Source organism: Typopeltis vanoorti, chromosome 8 (assembly GCF_054136105.1).
Source record: "Typopeltis vanoorti isolate ZY-2024b chromosome 8, IOZ_Tvanoo_1.0, whole genome shotgun sequence".
NCBI classification, from domain to species: domain Eukaryota; kingdom Metazoa; phylum Arthropoda; class Arachnida; order Uropygi; family Thelyphonidae; genus Typopeltis; species Typopeltis vanoorti.
The window spans coordinates 37,756,076-37,778,576 of NC_143556.1; the positions used below are offsets into that span (position 1 = coordinate 37,756,076).

At 34.1% G+C, this 22,501-nt stretch overlaps 1 protein-coding gene across 2 annotated transcripts in view; it reads left to right on the top strand.

Moving 5' to 3' along the window:
* Nucleotides 1-22,501, top strand: part of LOC150103935 (uncharacterized) — a 147,911-nt gene that overhangs the window by 45,715 nt on the left and 79,695 nt on the right. For both annotated transcript variants that reach the window (XM_090396655.1, XM_090396656.1), the window contains 2 exons: nt 1,566-1,739; nt 14,563-14,652. In XM_090396655.1, coding sequence (XP_090252781.1) covers nt 1,566-1,739; nt 14,563-14,652 — 264 coding nt within the window. The remainder of the gene's footprint in view (nt 1-1,565; nt 1,740-14,562; nt 14,653-22,501) is intronic.

A 22,501-nucleotide genomic window follows, 5' to 3' on the forward strand; every position in this document is an offset into this window, starting at 1 on the left:
TAAAGAGCTCAGAATGGTTGGTGTCATTAGGGCTTGATAGACATCAAATGAATTTGATTCAATACATTACATGACCTCTAGTTCTCTTGATACTTATAATGTATCGAAAAATTTTTTTTGTATCAATCTTATAGAAGCCGTTTAGCAACTTATAAGATTCTATCATGTTCCCTGTTTTCTGCCATCAACTAAACTTTACAACCCTCACACCTTTAATCTATCCTCGCAGGGAACATTTCACTGACCCATCACAAGCTTCGTCATTTGTCTCTGCTACCTGCACATTGCCAAGTAAGCTATGACTAAATCTGCTCACAGTATCAAAATGTGGCTGTGTGGCCTTATAAAGAGAGATGATAACTTCCCTATCTTTATTTGTCAATTAGTAGAGAAAACACACACATCTAAAGATAATTAAGTAAATTTATTTAGCCAATTAGATTATTATGCTGATATTTTGCCTTAGTCAATGCATCATGGGCACAGACATACTAAACACTTGCATGAAGCACACACCAATAGGAAGGCAAACAGACTAAGTATGAAAGGTGGATTGTACATTCCTAACTGGCATCCTCTATGAATGCAGTGATGAAATCTTGCTGAAGGTCTCAGTATCTTCTCCCAGATTTTTGGTAAAATGAAGCAGTCAAATTTGTTGAGATTTGGAGAATGGGGTATTGCTCTGGCAGATTCTAAAAATAGCCTTTCAGATTTATATCTACTTTTTTTTTTTTTTATAAAAGGGAGGTTTACCCCTGTTGAATCCTGTGATCTGTATTCATGGCATGGTCTGCTCTTCCATTGGCTGCGATTCAGATAATGGGTGTAATTTCTGTGTTCCTCCAGATAGATTTTGCTATTCTTCCATTTTGTCCAAAGTAAGTTAAATGCTGTGTGTTTCATTATTAATAATAATTAGTAATTAGGGATTATTCTTATTAATGACTGATATTAATCTCTAAAGTAACTGTATACATTTTTCACTGTTTTCTGATATTTTCCATCGCTGTATATATTTTGCTGCATGTTTGTGTATATTAATAATATCAAAATTATAATATGAAAAATTATCTATGTACTAGATTTTAACTTAACTTTGCATCAATATACTTTCATCAGTCCTTTCTTCTGCTTTTGCAGCTTTAAGTGTTTGCAACTATTTTCACATTTATTTGTAAGATGTTTGAAAGAGTGACTGAGAATAAAATTAAGTAAATATTTTAAATATGTTATTTTTGTTCATACTTAAATTTACACAGTAGTTAAAGAATTTTGAACTGTTATCACCTTCACCTATGACATTCTAACAGATGATAATATAGACTGAAAGAATTACAAGAATTTCCCATGAATGCCTAGCTGAGTGATATTGTTATGATACCAAAGTTTCATTTTAGTGTTATTGCAGATCTTCATTGTTTAGTTTTGCAATGGTTTCATTATGAGTGGGTGTAGAATCTTTGTCATTTTCATTACTGTTTCATTCTGTTAGAAATTAATAAATAACATCTTTTCCTAATTTTGTTTTGGTAGAAGTAAACTTTTTTTTTGTTGTTTTTCAGTTAATCTAAAAGATGACCATAACCACAATATTCATATTGATCATGATTCATCAATGTTTTATCCTATGAAATATTTATCAGGCAATATCAGCATTCCATTAGCAAGAAAGCAACCAAAAGTTATTGAAGATTTGCCAGATTATGATCTTCCTCTTGTAATTGGATCAATTTCAGGTATGCATAACTTCTTTCTTGCTGTATTTAATTGATATTTGAAAGATGACAAATTTAAAGTCTGATTTAATGTATCCTTCTGTCCTTAACTTCTAAGAATTTACATCATAATTTGACTTCCATAATAAAGTGCGAAGGTGAAAAGTTATCACTGAATAAGTAATAAGTCACGCGTAGGTTTCTGTGGTTAAGAAGTTCAATAGAAATATTCCGGTTTTGTGACCACATGTTTTTAAAATACTAAACAAGTACTAAAAATAACCCGACAAGTTTCGCTACTCGTAAGACTAACATCTTCAGGGGTAAAGAGAATTAACAGTTTAAAACACAAACTATAAGAAATTACAAAAAACAAGTTCATTTGTTGGTATTATGAACATCAAAAAGTTTGTTAAAAAACCGCATAACAGATCTATACAACTGTTAATGTGTGTTAGTTGGAGACAGTGCTATTTGTTGTCGCGTTCTGTGGTTCACGCTCACTCTGTGCGAGGTCTGAAGTGGGTAAATTTTTAATAAACGATGACCAAACTTGATTTAAAATCAAACCTTGGTGTTTGTTGCATTGCGTCGGAATTTTAATCATATTTGCTGCCTCATTAAATTTTCTTGTGAAACAATTCTTATCAATATAGGACATGTTTGTTCTATTACAGAGTACATTATGACCAGTAGAAGCTGTGTGATATGCTAATCCAGATTTATGTTCTCTGTTCTTTTGTACGTCCTTTTGATGTTTGCTCATGCAAATTTCTCCCATCTCCCTGTCTGGCTTATGTAGCAGATGCCACAAGAACCGTGAATATTATAAACCCCTAGTTTTTTCATTGGGTGATGTGGGGGTTTTGGAGGATGAAGAGATCTTGATATTTTTTCAAGTGGCAGGTCGCAGATGCCACAGGAACAATGAATATTATAAACCCCTGGCATTAATGGTTGTATAGATCTGTTATTCAGTTTTTTTAATAAACTTTTTTGATATTCATAATACCAACAAATGAACTTGTTTTTTGTAATTTCTTATAGTTTGTGCATTAAACTGTTAGTTCTCTTTACCCCTGAAGATGTTCGTCTTATGACTAACGAAACTTGTTGGGTTATTTTTAGTACTTGTTTAGTATTTTAAAAACAGTTCTCTAATAAACATGTGATCACAAAACCGGAATATTTCTATTGAAGTAATAAGTCAGTTCAAATGTAAGAAAATACAAGTAATATGGTATGGCAATTCACAAATTAAATTTGTGCATGAAAACGGAATCACTACTTCAAATTTCCTGTGACCAAAAATAAAGTAAGAATATGATGAATGCAGTAGAGAAACAGAAAAGAAAAGGGATGGTAGTATGTATATATGTACAAACAATTTAAGTAAAGTATTAATATAGTATGGGAGAGGATATGAAAGGATTGCAGGAAGTGAGAGTAAAAATTGCAAGTTTTTTACTCTCACTTACTGAGTACTATCATATCTCACCATACTGAGATATGATAGTACTCAGTTTGGGTGGAGGGCTGTGATAGCAAATGATTGTTTGTACTGTATTGAAGAAATGGATTTGAGTTTTTGGATATGTAGAGTGAATTTGATGGAGAAAAGACTTGTATAAGCAGGCTGGCCTGCATTTGGATTTAGTGTTGAGAGCCTAGAGAAATTATTTGTTAGGGTGAGATCTATTGCAGCAAGTTAGGGAAATGATATTTTGGGAGGAATGCTGAGAATTTATAAGTTCAGCTACAGTGCACAAACACGGTAATGATCTGTGAATGTCATTGAGCATGGTTATGAATCTGATGAAGGGGGTGGGCATGTACACTTTGATTTTGGATTTTTTTGAGTGTGTTTGGGGAGGAAACAAGATATGAGGCCAAGCAAACCACAGAAAGAAGAATACCAAAAAAAAGCCAGTAAGTAACTCATATCTGTAACCAATTCCAGGAGCATAAGGATGCAGTTTGTTGCTTTGAGTATATTGTGAGTAAGATTGCTAGCATTAATAAAATCTAGCTCACAGAATCAGATGTAACAACTGTAATCAAGGGTAAAGGATATTTGAGTCCACTTAGGATAGAAACAATATTAGTAATAATGCCCTATGTAGTGAGTCTGGTGTGAAATAGAGGCTAATAGGATGAAATATATATATATATATGGTGGGATGTTGCTACAGATCTTTTGCTCCTGATGGGTATTAACCAAATAATTATTATGGGTGACCTGATTATCTGAACATTGATTGGATAGCAGACAATTTCCCCCTCTAAGCTGCATTTAGGCTCATACGCACTGAACAAAAAGGAAGTAATATGCTTTAACTGTGGACACAAAATTTTTGCTTTCAGGACTTCTAATTTGCAGTCAATAATTTTTGAATGTACTATAAAAGCTAAATATATGATAAATCATACTTGTCACTTATTTTATTTAATAATTTCTTCGCTATCTCTACTTCAATATTACTCTAACACATTTCAACTTAATACACTAGTCAATTACATTTAGTCTGCATCATATGGATGAACTAACACTGATTCTAGTAAGTTACAGAGGCATATCCATGTAGCTATGTGGATTTAAGTAAGTTAATTTAATGCTTGCAATTTTACAGGTTATAACTAGATGAAAAAGAAAAAAAGGGAAACATCATCATCCTTTTTTTTTTATATGTACCTTCAAGTGAGGTGGGGTGTTCAGGCTACTATTACAGAACTACATGATTGTCTTATTATTAATAATTTTTCCCCCAGTTAGTCTATTTTTTGTCAGAACTTTAATATTGTAGTTTAAAGTCTAGGTGAATCAATCCACCTAGACTTTGGTCTTCCTCTGGGTCTTTTTCCTACCATCTTGGCATCAAGATGGTATGGTCACTTAAACGTTCTGTTTAAGTGACAATACTACCACCATACTACGTCCTGTTCACATATTCTTGAATGCAAACAGTGGCAAGTTCCTTCCTAATCACCTTCTCCTCTTAAAGAATACTGAAAAAAATGTAAGAAAGTGAATCACTGTATAATACTGGTTAAACAAAATGTATGGGAAGAATTTTGGTAAGAACATAGAAAATAAATATCAGGAAGGTGGAAAAGTATTCTTATGGCAATTCAAAAAGTTTAGAAACTTTTGAAAGAGTGCTGTAAAAGGAATCAAAGATGATAAAATTAACAAGATCAAGTATTCTTGAGTCTGGAGTGATTACTTTGAAAGATTACTAAATAAAATAAGTCATTGCAGCACGGTGGTAGAAAACACTCAACAGACATGCAGTTAGGAATACATATCAATACTTTAAATAGAAAAAGCCATCAAAATCATCAAATGTCAGAAAACAGCTGGAGTAGATGATATTCGACCAGAAATGCTCAAATATGGAGGTGTAAAAGTTATACAGTGGCTTCACTGTACAAATTTTAATCCAAAAGGTCTGGACAGATGGTCAAATTCCAGATGATTGAAATAGAGCTTTCATAATAACCCATCTATAAAAAAAAAAAGAAAGGGAGATAAAACTGAATGTGAGAATTGCAGAGGTTTTTCAGTACTGAGTGTTCCTGGTAAGATTTATGCAAGTATGTAATACAAAGACAAAGCTAAAAATAAGACAGAAACATTGAAAATGTCAGCTGAATCCTGAATACAGAACCTATAGAACAAATAAACCATTTTGGCTATTTAGGCACACTTCTTAGTGAAGATAAATTAAATATTGATATCATCATCAAATTCCTGATATGCACCCTCTAGGGGTGTACAGGATATGATAGTACTACATGAAAATACATCATTACTGACTTCCTATCTACAATTTTCCTCCAAATCAATCTATTACTCGTTAAGAATCCAATATTATCATTATCAGATCTTATATTTCTATCATCTAAGGCACATTGTACCGTATTAATCCACCTATATCTTTGTCTTCCTATGGGTCGTTTTGCTGCCAACCTGGCAGAGAACACTTGTTTTGCTAATCTTTACTCGCTCATTCTGTTTAAGTGACCATACCACCTGAGATTAGCTCTGCTAATGCATTTCTGGATGCCGACAATGTCAAGTTCTATGCTGATATCCTCGTTTTTAATATGATATTGCCATTGATGCCATCTGTTCACGCCTCTAATCTTTCTCAGGACTCTCATATCTGCGGTCTCTAGTCTTTGGTCAAGTGTTTTACTTCTGACCCAGCTCTCAGATCCATAAGTTAAAATTGGTTTGAACACTGTCTTTTGTATACAGCTAATTTAGTGTTCTCACTAATTTCTCTCTTATTCCATGTGAATTTATTCAATTGACTTCCTACCATACCAGCTTTGTTGATTCTGTTGTCTATTTCCATATTTAATTTACCGTTTTCAGTAAAAATCGTGCCTAAATAGCTGAAATGTTTTACTTGTTCCACAGGTTTTCCATTCACAATGCAGTTGACATTTTCAATGATTCTGCCTATTTTCATTGTCTTTGTCTTTTTATTGCTGACCTTTATACCATATCTATTACAACAGCTATTCAATTTAGTCAGAGAATCTTGCAGACTTATAGCAGATTTATTTAGAAGTATAACATCATCGGCATAAAGCAAAGAGCTGACATTAACATCTCCAATGTTGATATCATGTTTAATACCACTTTCCTTCATAATGTGATCCATATAGATAATGAATAACAGAGGGGATAATGTACATCCTTGTCTCACACCAGAATTAACATTAAACCATCTTCCTGTACTTCCTTCAATTCTAACTGCTGACTTACAACTCATATAAAGGCTAAATATTGCTTGATATAATGCCCCATTGACATCATATAACTGCAGCGTATTGAGTAGCTTCTCTCTTGGCTCCTTGTCATATGCCTTTTCCAAATCGACAAAACTTAAATACAGATCTTTGTTATATTCCTATGCTTTCTCAACTATTTGTCGTAAAGTGAAGATCTGATCCTGACAGCCTCTATTTGGCCTGAATCCAGCTTGTTTTCCACAATTCTTCTCAACCGTTTCTCAAGTATGCTTGCATAGATCTTGCCAGGAACACTCAGTAGGGAAATACCTACTGAGTGTTCCTGGCAAGAACACTCAGTAGTTCCTGTAATTCTCACATTCAGTTTTATTTCCATTTTTATATATGGGTACTATTAGAACTCTACTCCAATCATTGGGAATTCGTCCCTCTGTCCAGGCTTTCTGAACTATGCAGTGCAGCCACTGTAAGACTTTTATACCACCATACTTCAGCATTTCTGATCGAATATCATCTACTCCTGCTGCCTTTCCACATTTCAAGCCTTTGATGGCTTTTTCTACTTCAAGTATGGATATGTATTCCTGATTGTATGTCTGAGTGTTTTTTACCACTGTGCTATCACTGTTTGTTTCATTTAGCAATTTTTCGAAGTAATTACTCCATACTTCCAGGATATCTTTTTCTCCTGTTTTCATGTCACCTTTATCATCTTTAACTCCTTTTACAGCACTCTTTATTCCATTTCTAAGCTCTTCAACAACTTCCAGAATATCTTACTACCTTCTTGATATTTATTTTCTATGTTCTTGCCAAATTAAAAATTTAAGTTTTGTCGATCCCATGACTTTTGTTTAGCTAGTTTTACACAGTGTTTCTTACATTTGTCTCTGTGTTCTCTAAGAGCACAAGGTGACTTATTTGCCCGCAACTTTTGATATGCTTTCTTCTTTTCCTTCACTGCCTCTTTAACTTCTTGTGTCCACCAAGGAGTTCTGATTTTTCTATCCTTGCAGACAACCTCACCACATGCCTCTCTGGCTGAATCGATCAGGGTTTTCTTCAAGGCTTGCCACTGAATCTCCAAGGTTTGGTTCTTGTTCTCAAACTCTTTCATTTTTTCTTCAATAATCTTTGTGTATTTTAGTTTACAGTTCACATCTGAGAGCTGCTCGACTTTTATTCGATTTAAATCTTTCTTACATGTTATTCTTTTCAATATGAAATTCACTTTTATCCTGCTCAGGACTAAATAGTGATCACTTCCAATTTCAAATCCTCTGTACACTCTGGTGTCCTGCTCCAGGGAGAAAACATCACTATCAACAATAACATAGTTATTGTTGATATAACTTTTCTTATTCCTTGCCTCTTCTCTCCATGTGAATTTGTGCACATTTTTATGTTGGAAAATGGTGTTAGTAATAACTAGTCCATGTCCTGAGTAGAAATCCAACAGGTATTTGCCATTATTATTGGATTTGCTCTTTTCTCCAAATTTTCCCAAAATATTTTTGTATGTCTGATAATCATTTCTTACTCTGCTATTTAGATCCCCAACAAGGACCAACTTTTCCTTTTTCAATGTGATATTTTTTCTAAAGCATCAAAAAATTCCTCCATTTCTACCTTATTAGAACCTTCTGTGATACCATTGGCACAAATAAGTCACATTGTCCAATTACGCATTCTGATATTTGCCACATCACTCTACTTGTGACTGCCTGCCATTCAAGAAGATTAACCTTGTATTTTGTGTTGAATACTATGGCTACTCCTTCTTTTCCTTGATTGTCATTTCCTGAATCTGAACAATAAATACATAATGTTATAAAGATCTCTCCAGTTTTTTTCTTTTTTGTTTCAGTCACCTCTATTATGTCGATCTGGTACTTAGCTAATTCATCTGCTAGCCCCATTTCTTTGCCATTCAGGCTTCATATGTTGATAGTACCGATTTTTAACTCTGGTGATGTTGAGTTGGGGTGCTTTTTCAGATTTGTTCCAGTAGCTGACTTTTCACCGTTCGCCCTGGTTCCCTTGCAAAAACAACGGGGGCCTTCTTTAACCAGGCAACGCTCTAGCCGGCATGAAATTCTGTCATGTTGTACCATCATTTTCTATATTGGTTTAAGCCAATAAGAATACAATTTGGTCAGCTAAATCCCAAATTGTCAGACCATCCTCGATCGTTCAGTATCCAGGTAGATACCCAACAGGGTGCACCACGAGAAGGTGAGGATTGGACATTAGGTCAGAAGCCCTGGTCGGTTCTCCGCATTCCTTTAAAGGCTGTGTGGAGGTCTCCTCTCAGTTATACAGCTTTGACCTTTAAGCACTCCAAAAATATTGACATAGATAACAGAAATAGAAAAGCTGGTATGTAGGAAGTTGGCTGGGTAAATTGTATAGAATAAGAAAGAAATTATTCAAAACACCAAAGTAGCTATATACAAGACGGTGTTCAAACCAGTTTTAATTTATGGACTTCAGAGCTGGTTTAGAAATAAAACAAAGATTGGAAACCTTACATTCATTTTAAAATTTTATGGAATTTACAACCGTGTTAAAAAAAACTTTTATTATCTCGACGTTTCGATCTTCCCATCAAGATCATCATCTGAAGTGTACATAAATATACAGGACAAGCTGAGTTACATCATTGACTGTAAGCTAGAACAACAATGATTTGATCACATGTTATTCTAAAATGGTGTAGGGACATCAATATCACTCCTAATTGCATCAGGCTAAAGAGAAAATTCACTTCAACAAAGGCACAACGAATATACCACCACATGGAGAATGCACTACTCAGAGAATAATAAATTTAGTTTAATCCTTTATCCAAGTGTGAACAAACAAAGTATCTTCAGGACTAGGGTAAGGTGATACAACACCAGGGCAACTCGTTGCAAAGGTGTAGCAAGCTACCAACACTCCTGTCTCAGTATCTCCTTTAATACAAAACACATCTCCTTGCGGATATGCCTAATGTTATGCATTTCCCTTAATGCATAACATTAGACATATCCGCAAGGAGATGTGTTTTGTATTAAAGGAGATACTGAGACAGGAGTGTTGGTAGCTTGCTACACCTTTGCAACGAGTTCACTGGTGTTGTATCACTTTACCCCAGTTCTGAAGATACTTTCAGGTGCAAACTTTGTTTACTCACACTTGGATAAAGGATTAAACTAAATTTATTATACTCTAACCAAGTGAAAAATAAACTTTCAACACTACTCAGAGAGCAGATCCAAACTGCCAGAAAGAACCTAGCCGCTACACAAAACCAACTACTAAAAGAAAAAACGGAGCTGTCTAGCTACTTAAACGCAGATATCTGGATAATCCTAGAAAAGATTACGGACAACACAGCAAACCTCATCCAACAAGCAGAGAAAGAAAACCTAATTTCCAAATTCCAAAGACTAAAGGAACGACAAAATCGGCCGCTATATTCAAAGTTTGCCACAGTGAACAACAACAAACAACCAGAAGCAAGAAACAACAGGAGCAACCAATCACCCACAGGTATCAATAACATAGTCAACCTATCTAACCATGCTCTAAACAAAGATGAAATCTCTGTACTTAACAGAGGTTTAAATTTTGCTATAGCACCGAAATCGATAGACAAACTTGAAGTTATTTGTAATATGGAAAGAGGCCTAAGATTCATACCTAATAACATAGCAGACAAAATATGTATGGAAACTGCTAACATTTTAAACCATAACAAAACAATAACCAGCAACATAACTAAACATGAATTAACAGCGATAAAATCACTTAAAACATATCTGAACATAGTAATAACCAGAGCCGATAAAGGAAATGCCACTGTCATTTTAAACCGTACCACTTATATTGAAAAAATGAATCTGCTGATTTCTGATAATAACACATACAAATTAGTTAACTACAACTCAACTAACAAAACAAAAAACAAAACAGAGAAACTACTTAAGTCAATTACCACATGGCCCGAAGATACGGTCAAAAAACTGTTTCCTCACTCCCGCACTCCTCAAGAATTTACAGGCTATCAAAAATTCACAAAGAAAACACCCCTCTAAGACCGATTGTTAAAGAAATTGATAGCCCAACGTATCACTTAGCCAAAAAATTAGCGGCAACACTCAACGAGTTGGTAGGTCATTCCCCCTCCTATATCAAAAAAACACAACACTTCATAAACATCATCAAAGACATTACATTAGAAAAAGATGATTTATTAGTCAGTTTTGACGTCTTTGCCCTCTTTACGAATGTCCCAATCAATGACACAATCCTTCTCCTACAGAACAAATTCCCTCCAGATATCACTGCGCTTTTTGGTGCATGTATTACGGTCGGGTTATTTTGTATGGCAAAATGCCTTCTACTTACAAAAAGAAGGTACAGCCATGGGCTCACCATTATCCCCCACTATTGCTAACTTTTACATGGAACATTTTGAGCTACTAGCCCTAGATTCCTCCCCTCTAAAACCCAAAGTCTGGCTTAGATACGTTGACTATGTTTTCGTGATCTGGTCCCATGGCCCCCAGGCATTAGACACATTTCTTAGCCACCTAAACAAACAACACAAATGCATACAGTTCACAATTGAAATTGAAAAACACAACACACTTCCTTTTCTAGATACACTTGTCACACGTCTTCCCTCGAGCAATCTTTCTTTCACTGTTTACCGAAAACCGACATATACGGGACAATATATACATATATACACATAAACTCCTACCACCACCCAACACAAAAACTAGGTGTCATCAACATGCTAAAAAACAGAGTTCAGGCGATCTGTTCCAGTGAACAGGCACTGAAAGACGAATTTAAAATTATCAGTAATAACTTACAAAAAAACAGATACAGTCAAAACACTATTGACAAAATTCTCTACAAAACCACAATAAAAAACCAAGACAAACCAGACTACAGAAAAAATATAACCATTCCCTACATTAAAGGAATATCAGATAAAATAAACAAAGTACTACAAAAGTATAACCTCAAAGCCACCTTTAAACCTCCTGCAAAATTAAAAAGCTTGCTCAACTCATCCAAAGACTCGCTCCCTCCACAAGCCAACCCTGGAGTATATCGGATTTATTGTACTTGCAACATACCATATATAGGAGAAACAGGATGCACAATTCCTATTAGACAAAAGGAACATAAACGACGCATGAAATATAATAATTATGGTGAAGCTGGCCTTTCTGATTATGCCCTTGAATACCTTACACACAATTGAATGGAAAACCACCAGCTGTCTACATCACACTAAAACATGGTATGAACAGCAATTCAAGGAAGTCTGTGAGATTATTATCAACCACCCCAACCTGAACAATTATGGTGGTCTAAAAATCACAAACATATGGAAGGTATATATTCGACCTTCCTCACTAAGAACAACTATAAACAGGACTGTAGAAAATCCAGTATTGTAAATCAAAAATAAGAATTGTAATACTAAAAATAGGACACCAATTGTTTCTGAAAGAAAACCATCTAAAAGAATGTTTATTCCTGTCATTGTAAAACGGAATTTAGCTTGATGTAATTTATAATTTATTTATTATTTTTTTATTTTTTACTAGAAGTCACGCCAGTAGAATAACACGTGATCAAATCATTGTGTCTCTAGCTTACAGACAAGGATGTAACTCAGCTTGTCCTGTATATTTACGTACGCTCCAGATGATGATCTTGATGTGAAGATCAAAATGTCGGGATAATAAAGAAAGTTTTTTTAACACGGTTGTAAATTCCATAAAATTTTTCAAATGAATGCTGATCACCGTGTAACCCTGAAAGAAAGGATTGGAGACCATAGATATGAGAGTTCTTGGAAAAGATTAGTGGAATCAACTGATTGCATTATTGGCAGTATCATATATTAAAAATGAGGATATTATGAAGGAACTTGGCATTGTTTGCATTCAGGAATGTATTAGCAGAGCTAATTTCAGATGGTATGGTCACTTAAACAGAATTTGAAGAAAGATTAGCAAAACAAGTATTCTTTTCCAGGTTTGCTGGAAAAAGACCCAGAGGAAGATCAAGGTCTTCGTGGATTGATACAGTAAAAAGTACCTTAGAAGAGAAAATGTGAGTTCTGATAATATTGGAATCTTGTCAGATAACAGATTAATTTGGAGACAAATTGTTGATTGAAAGTTTGTAATGATGTAACTTTTTTTATGTTGTAGTAATATAACTTCTTGTTGAACTCCTTATGCACTGCATCTCAGGAATTTGATGATGATGATAATGACTGACAGAATTCTTTACTGTCATTTCTTCTCCTGTACAATGTACATTCATTTCTTTGTTTTTCAGTTTTTATATAAACCGAAGATCCTTAATTTTGATGTTTGGTTGTACTGGATTCCCAGCTACATTGGAATTAAAGGAATTTATACTGCATCTGCAACTGCTAGGTCATTGTTGTAGGGGACACTGAATTAATTTCAGGCTTTCACTGCTTAATTTGAGTCATTAGATTACATCTGAAATTAAGTATTGGCAGTCTAGTCATAGTGGAAACTGAATAGGAAGTTGTTCTTATAGGCTATGCATAGGTCACAATCATCTTACATTCTTATCTATTCAGGGCCGATGACAACCTTTGTGGACAATGCAACACATATTATTTTTTACTATCTTATGATGGAGTGACAGCACTTTACTTGAGAAAAGATGCAACTTTTACTGATCTGGCTGAGCAATTTACCCAGGTAGATCTTATTAAGCTTGGAAAAATTGCACGATGTTTTTAACTTTTTAAAAATGATTAATTTATTTAAATGCATTTGATCTTAAGTGTAAATTATATGTAGATAAGTCATATAATTTAAACTTTGTTTTCCTTTTCATAACGTGTTATATATTTATTTGGGTATTTATTTTTCATTACCTTGTGTACAGCTATTACCAGTGGAGTGCTGAAGCTGGTTTACACAAGTCAATTGTTAAATTTTTCAAGAATTTTGCAAATCAGTTTAAACTGACTATGGCTATAAACCTGTATAGTGGCATGCACTTCAATCCCTGATGACTAGCTGTTTGGGTTTGTATATGGTGACACAATTTTATGATCAATTAAAAGAACTAATGAAAAACACAAAGAAACATGATATTAACATCATCATGATTTCACTCAGGTGATCACAGAGATAGCACTCATGGGTGATCTCATTGCTAAAGTTGGGAAAGGTAGAAGTGGAGATATAGTTGGCAAACATGGACTGGGAACAGGAAATGAGAGAGGAGACTGTCTTATTCAATTCTGCCAAGAAGAGGAACTAATAATCACAAGACCTTGGTTTAAGCTACCATCCTGAAGACTATATACTTGGTGATCACCACAGGATAATAATGCAAATATAGTCAGAAACCAAATTGATTACTAACCAAATTGATTCTTGGACTGGCCCTGCATATAAATATAACATTACCATTGCCATTCTCTCATATTATGCAGTCAACTTTCATTATGGTATATTTACTCAATATAACAGACTACCAAAAAGTCTCCCAGCATCAATATTGTTTTAAAGGATATTCACTATATCAAATTTTCCAGTATAAGAGACTCTTTTCCTTAAAAGTGAGCTTTGACTCTTTGAGATTATAATTAACAATTTCTGTTTCCACAAGTCATATCTGGAATAGTGATTTTATATTCTCAAGTAAACATTTTTCACTTATTAATTGGTTTCTCCTACTAGCCTCTTTGCTGGATGCTATTTTGGGACACTGAATTTTCCTGCATTTGAAGAAATAGGAAATTCTGTTTTATCGTTTTGATAAATTATGATTTTGATTTCAGAAATGTGTTCTGAAATTTATAAAATTATATAAATATTTATCTGTATAATAAATCAATATAATGTATTATGTAAACTAGATAAATCAGTAAAACTGCATAAAATTAACCATATAAATACTTTTGATTACATATAAATAATTAATAAAAATACACATAAATGCTTTCATTTCAGAAAGCATTTATATGTAATTAGTTGTATTAGTAAAACTACTTTGTGTGTATTCTGGTTAGGGATTGCTGCTTTAGTTGTACTTATATTAGTAACTGTAATAACATGGCACTGCTGTAAGATGAAACTGCGAAGAAAAGATAAAGCATATTGTAAGTATTTTTTCGTTGATTACTAATGTTCGAAATAAATTCTAGTATAAGACTTTAGCATTGAATAATTATAACACTAAGACATCTTGATTATTTTTCCAAATATTGACGTATATTATATAAATCAAGCAGATATTAAATCCAGCATTATTTCAAAGCGAATGTAGAAACTATGAAAGTTTCATTTGAAATTTGACCAGAGAGCCGACCGGAATACACTTGCTGGGCATTTACAAGTTATCCTAGTGCAGACCTTATAGAAGACATGATTGCTTGCCTGTGCATGCATACATTTGCCTTTTATTGGTCCATTTTGATAAGGTATTTCATTGGCCTGACAGCTGTTTCAAACTAGTTGGTTCTTCTCGGAGACTAGGCAGAAACCTTAAGATAGCAAAAACTCTCGGAGAGGCGTATTTTCCATAAGCAAACTCTCGGTCAGTGCATGAAGTATTTACTAAAATAAAGAATTCTCTCTCGAAAAAATATTCCCACTTGAAACTTGCATAGTTTCTACATTCGGCTATGAAATAATGCTGGATTTAATATCCACTTGATTTATATAATTTTGCATCACCGAACTGAAGCCTTTTGGCTCTTTATTTTAGTTGATGTATATGTTTATATATGAATATGATGAACTAATCTATTTCTAGAGTAGAAATTCAGCAAGTTTTTGCTACTGCAAAAAAGTGATGTCTTTTTTCTGCACATTTTCCAAAATATTTCTGTAAAAATATGGGATTTATTTTCTGCACCAATAAGAAATAGTTAATACTTTTCCTCGCTGATAACATGTATCAGTGCCCTGGCCATGAATAGTTTTGTATTAAGAAACTGCATTTCTTTTCACTGTTTTTGCTATTTCTCAGATAATTCTACTTGAATCAGACTTCCTGTTACGTGTGTGTGTGTGGAGGGGGGATTCTTAAGCGTAGTTAACTTTACTTGAATACTTGTACTGAGGTGTGTACAAAGGATACTGCAATGTAGACCATACCTTAATAACTGTAAAAATTCTCTTAACTTGCTAATGAAGGATGATTATGAACTCAGGCATATTCTACACCTGCCAACTAATGAAAAGGTCAATAAACATGGGTGTAAAATATGGCTGGTGAGACATCTTACCATTGACATTGCCATGCACTCAAAAGTTTTTGGATAGTGTTTGATGGTAGTTGGTTAACATTCTCTACTGACATAGAATATACCAATAATTTCAAATGGTCTCACAAATGAAAATCCACAGGATTTAGATCATGTGACTGAGATGGCATATAATTGGTCCATGTTAACCAATCCATCTTTCAGGAAATCTTTAAGATACCCTTGAGCCTCATGACTGCAGCATGGTTGCACCCCATTTCTCCTTCTTCTTCTCTCTTCCGTCATCTATGTGGATGATGATGTGGCCAAATGAACTGTTTCCACTTCTGTCTGTCCCGGGAGAGTCTGATCAATTCCGTCCAGTTTGGTGTCGCTTGTTGTGATTTGGTTTTCAGGTCCTCTTTTATTTTGTCTATCCATCTAATTCTGGGCCGTCCTTCAGATCTTTTACCTTCCATCGTTGTATTCAGGGCTTTATATGGTAGTTTTTCTGTTCCCATTCTGGTCACATGGCCAAACCATTGCGGTCTTCTTTCTTGGATTTTGTCTATTATTGTTATTTCTTGTTTTAGTCATTTCCTTATGTCTTCGTTTCTTAGTTGATCCAGCAGAGATACTCCAAGTAATCTTGTTAGCCAACCCATTTCAGTAACAATTTTTTCTCTTCAGTCTTTTTGAGATTCCAGCATTCACTTCCATAGAGGAGTATTGGGCGGGCCATTGTTTCATAGATTCTTACTTTTGTTACTTGTTTGATGTCTCTTGACTTCCATATTTTATTAAGTCATCCAAAAGTTTGGGATGCTTGACTGATTCATCTGTTTATATCTTTTATAATTTCACCATTGTACTCAATAACTCTTCCAAGGTAGGTAAAGTTTTCTACCTGCTCTAGATTCTTATTATCAATTTCAATTTTCAGATTGGTGCTTATTTTTCCTATTTGCATAATTTTTGTTTTGTCTATATTTATGTTTAATCTAGATTTTATACACTCCTCCTTTATTTTATTAAAATTCGCTGTAGATTTTCTTTTGTGCTTGCAAGTAATGCAATGTCGTCTGCAAATTTTAAATTTGTCACATTTTCCCCATATATTTTGATTCCAGAGTCTTCATTGTTTAAGGCCTTATCGGTTGCTTCTTCCAGTGTAAGATTGAACAGGTCTGGTGACAGATTGCATCCCTGTCTTACTCCACACTCTGTGTGGAACCGGTTGCTTAAGGTGTCTTCCATTCGTACTGCACTTTCAGATTTCTCATACAGATGCTTTATTATACTTTTGGTTTTGTTGGGAATTCCAAATTCTTCCATAGTTCTCTTCTACGGATTGAATCAAATGCCCAACAAAAGTCTATGAAATTATGTAGCAACTTTGGTTGTACTCTAGTGTCTTTTCTATTAGCTGTCTTAAGGTGAATAGTTGATTAGTTGTGCTTCACCCTGGTCTGAAACCGGCTTGTTCTTCTCCTAGTGCCAGTTCTATATATGGTTTAATTTATTTTTGGACCCCATTTCATCATACTTAAATCATGTTTCTCTTCCATTTCTGTTGGGGGGAGGTCATCAAGCATGTCATGGAAGATGATAAATATTTTTTGTATGGAATTTTTTTTTTTTTTTTTTTTGTTGTTAATGATATTTATGGTAAATTTTCATTGCTCTGTATCTGAGAAACTTAGTTTTTTTGTTTTTTTTTAAATATAGGTCAATGATCTCTACATTTTCTATGATTTATGCTTTTACCATTTCACTTAATTTAACATTCTTGGTAAATACTACATCAAAGATGTGTTTTAAAAAATTATCTTATAAATGTTAGATAAGACAATCTTTATAATAATTCTTTGGGGGTTTTATAAGATTATATATTTTTGTGTTTATAAAATAAGGATATAAAATATTAAGCAGATGGTATAAGCTTATCCACTTATCTCCTCATGAAATACCTATCTTAAACTCTTAAAGAGCTACATTGGACATTCTGACTCCTTTATAAAATATTTCTTTGCATTTCACTCAGAAAATACCAGAAATCCAGATAGACCACTCTGGCATTTTAGGCAGTTCTTTAAATTAGCCTCCACAACTCATTTAGTATTGGCAATGCCCTTTGGGTGAAAGACCTGGATTCAGATTCCACTAGGATGTGAAGAATCTGTATCAAGGTTTTTTCATCTGAAAGTGAGTTAGCTGGTCTCATGAAAAGGCTGAAGGATTTTTCTTCCTAGAAACACTTTAATTTTTCATCCTGTAAAACTGGTAAACCAGCCGGAAGTATATATGCAATTTACAGATGTACACTGGCAAAGTACCTCATTTGCATTCAAAATATGGGTGCTGAAGAGAAATAAAAAAATATGGGTTCCATTAGCTTATTCAGTCGCAAACTTTTATATGGAAAAGTTTGGAGAGAGAGAGAGTGTAGAAAGTTTAGTTTTTAGTTGAGTTATTCAAATTTTATCAATTATGCCAAGTAAGATCCTAGATATTTGTATATTGTTATGGTAATTCTCTCCTATTTTTAAAAATTAATCTTAACTTCCTGAATAATTAAGCAACTTGAGTATCATCATCATAAGCAGCTTTCTTCAGTTCACTGCTGGACAAATTCCTCTCCATCATCTTCCATTTTAGTCAGTCTTCTACATCTTTCCCTCATAAACGTCCATAGCATCTTATCTCATTATCCCATCTTACTACTGGTCTACATGGTTCCCGATAACCTGTTCTTGGTGTCCATTCTGTTGTTTCCCTTTATCCATTTGTTAAAAGGCATGACACGTGATGAGAATGTCCTGCTCAGTGTCATGTGTTGCCTTTTATCACCAAGGCAATGTTCCATTACCTTTGTTTGCTTCCTTATCTGAGTATTATCTTTTTATCTAACCAGGTTATTCCCAAAATGGCTCTTTCTATGTGTTGTTTTCCGTTTCCTCTAGGTATAGTTTCGTTAGACTCCAGGTTTCACTACCATAGGTCATTGTTGAAAGTACACACACACACTGGTTGTAGATCTTTCTTTTTAGGCAGTTTGGAATTGCTTTTAAATCTCTCTCTCTATATTCATTAAAAACTTTCCATCTTGCTGTTATTCTAACTGAAATTACATTAGCAAGTTTATGGCTGTATGTAATGATTTTTCCTAGATATTTTATGAATTCACTATTTCAATCTCTTTGATTTATTTCAGTTTATTTTTGTTCTGAAGTATTTCTGCTATACATTATTTATTTCTCCATATTTATCTGTTAGGCCTATATCCAGACTTACTCCATTTAATTCAATAATCATGTGTTTTAGTTCTTTTGGTGGTGTTGCAATTAGAATGGTATCATCAGCGAATCATAGATTGCTTAAGTATTCTCCATTTTCTTATAGCACATTCAAGGACTGCAGCAAATAATTTTGGTGCGATAATCTCCCTACCTGACTCTTATTTTTTGTCTGTTTCTCTTTATTTTCCATTTAAATTTATTACTGATGAACTTCCGTAGCGAAAAGCTCTACTCCACCGAAGTTCAACAGATTGCCAAAGCAGTTCTACAGATCCATGGTCATATCTAGAAGCTCTTCAGTGGACTCTACAACAACAACATGAACCTCCCTCATATATATTAGTTAATAAAAATATCAATTCCTATATGTTTTAAAGATGTTTTAAAGCTTCAAGCATTTTACATAGGTCTGTTAAGTCAAAGGCTTTTTCATAATTTATGAATATTATATTCTTTTGTTTTTTCCATTACTTGATTTAAGGCTTGTAAATGATCTGAAGTTCAGACAGATGTTCTGAAACCTGGCCGTTCTTTTGGTTGATGAAAATTTAACATGTTGTTTATTTTGCCATTTATGCTTATGAAGCATAATGAAGAATCGCCTTTCTTATATAGAAGGATGATTTTTCCAATATTATTCAAACTTTTAGGGGTTCTTAAACACTCAGCGTACAATTCTGCTAGTTTTATGTGCAAAAAGATTTCCATTCTGCAAAATTTCTGTTAGTATTCCATCAACTCTAGGTGCTTTTCCATTTTTGCATGTTTTACTCCATCTTTGACCATATTTTCATTATAGTTTTCAATATCCTTTTTCTCCATTGTTGCTCTCTATTACTTTCTCTTTATTTGTATATAATTCTTGATAAAATTTAACTGTAAATTTAGTTCCAGCATATTCGTTCTGTTTGTGATCAGTATTCCATTTTCATCTTTTACACCTGTCATATAAAGATTACCTATATTATCAAGAAGTTTTCTTTATACTGTTATTTTCTATTGCTGTTCTTATCATTTTTCTACTGAAATGTCTTATATTCTCTTATCTTTTTCCTGATTGCTTTGCAAAGTTCAGTATATTTTGTGTTTCATACAGCATGTGCATTTTGTTTCATGTTTCTTGTTTTTTCTGTTAGGTCTTTACTTCCCTTTTTTAATTTGTTTATTTTTGCTCTTTTTGAATCCCCAGATAAATTTTCTGTTGGTGACAGTGATCGTATGGTATTCACTTGGGAAGGGACTAAGTTTATGAATGTTCCATTCAGAAAAGGTTACATGCTGAACTACAAAGCAGGAAATTATGACCAACTCAGGAGTATACTGAGTTCAGTGGAATGGGATCAGTTGCTGGATGGGAAGAATATCAAAAGTGCATGGGAAGCATCTAAACAATACTTAAATGATACGATATCAGAATGTGTCCTGAGAGTTTGAAGAATAGAGTAGGAGTCAAATGAATGTGTAATCTTATTAAGCAAGAGATTCATAAGAAATGGATGATGTGGAAGGAATACCATGTGCATAAGGATGATATCCATTATGAAAATTATAAGCAGTGGGCTGGAATAGTCACAACTGTTGTACGGAAAGAAAAGGATGAGTATCAAAGGAGAAAAAAAAACAACCCACAAGAATTCTATCGATATACTGCAAGTAAATAAATATGAAAGATAAACTCTTATAAATGCAGATGGTGTGAGGTAACAGATGCAGAAGAGGTCAACTAATGAGTACCCATTTTGTTAAAAGCTATCAACCATGCAACATTGAGCTCACTGCTACCTCTTCACTGGATGAAGAAACTCAGGTGTATGAAGAGGAGGTATTAGAGCTGTTGCACAAACTGAATAAGAATTCAGCAATAGGAACTTGTGGGATATCAGCATGTGTGTTAAAAAAATGTTCAGCTGAACTGGCTATTCCTTTGACCAGGCTGTTTAATAGAGTCTCAGAATGGGGAAGCTTCTGCAGGAATGGAAAGAATGTATGATTATTCCATTGCACAAGGGTGATGCAAAGACCGATGAATCCAACTATCGACCAATTAGTATCTCAGGAGTGGTGGTAAAGATTTTGGAAAAATTGGGTAGGGCTCTCTTTCAGAAATGGGTTGACAGTGAATCTCCACTTTGCAATGAGTAAGATGGGTTTATTAAGGTTAGGTTCATGTTTTTAGAAACTTGCTCACATTCTACAACAATGTTATCATTGAACTAGACGAGGAATGGATACACCATGATACTTATGGATTTTGTTAAGGCTTTTGACAAAATACAGCATTGTAGACTGTTGCATAAATTGGAGAATATGGATCTGGATTTTAGAATATTAGCATGGATAAGAAGATGGCTGATTAACAGATATCAAATAGTGGTCTACGGGGGAAGCAAATCTGCAAGATTTAAGGTAACCAGTGGTGTACCACAAGGATCAGGGCTTGGTCCACTGTTATTCAATCTGTACATTAATGATATTGGGAAGGATTTGACAGTCAACGTACAGCTATTTGCTGATGCAAAGATAGGTAGGATAATCAGGAATGCTGCTGATATGCGGTACTTCATTGGAAGAATGAATGCTGCTAAGAAGGGGGTGAGGGCTAGATTTTTCTCTCATAGGATGGTGCATGATTAGATTGGATTGCCATTGGATGCTGTGAGTGCAAGCATTGTGAATGAATTCATAGAAGTATGATAGCTGATGCTTGTAGTATGTTGACCTGTCTCAAAGAGTCCCTGATTCCTTGGAGGTGTCGCTCTTAATAATAATAAAAATAATAAAATAGCCAAAATGTAATACGTGTGCAAAGAGTGCTGTGATATTGGGCAGGAATTTGTCCTTTAACATGTTCACTGCCAAGCTGAAAATTGGAATTTCGTGCGGTGGCCAAATTTTTTTTACTTGATAGCGACGTCCACATGATAATGCGTGATCGGCCACATGATGAGAACTCTCATCACGCGATATCACGTGATTGACAATGAACGTGTTAAAAGAAGAATTGTGTCATTGATTGGGACATTTGTGAAAAGGGCAGAGACATCAGTACTAACTAATAGATCACTTTTTCCAGTGTGATGTCTTTAATTTTGTTTACAAAGTGTTGTGTTTTTAATATATGAGGGGGAATGACCTACCAACTCCTTGAGTCTTGATGCTAGTATCTTGCTTAGATGATAAATGGTGCTGTCAATTCCTACAGCTATCTTCCAGAGCAATACATTCTGCTTGTGAATGTTGAGTAAACCATAAATTTTTAGGGAATGAACATAGTGCAGAAGTAGTTTTTTTAACAGTATCCTCAGGCCAAGATGTGACTGATTTAAGTAATTTTTCTGCTTTCTTATTTATCCAATTATTTGGGTTATAGTTAACAAGTTGATAGGTGATGTGTTAGAGTAATTGATTCAGTTTTTCCAAGTAAGTCGTTCAGTTTAAAATAGTAGTATCACTGCCTTTAT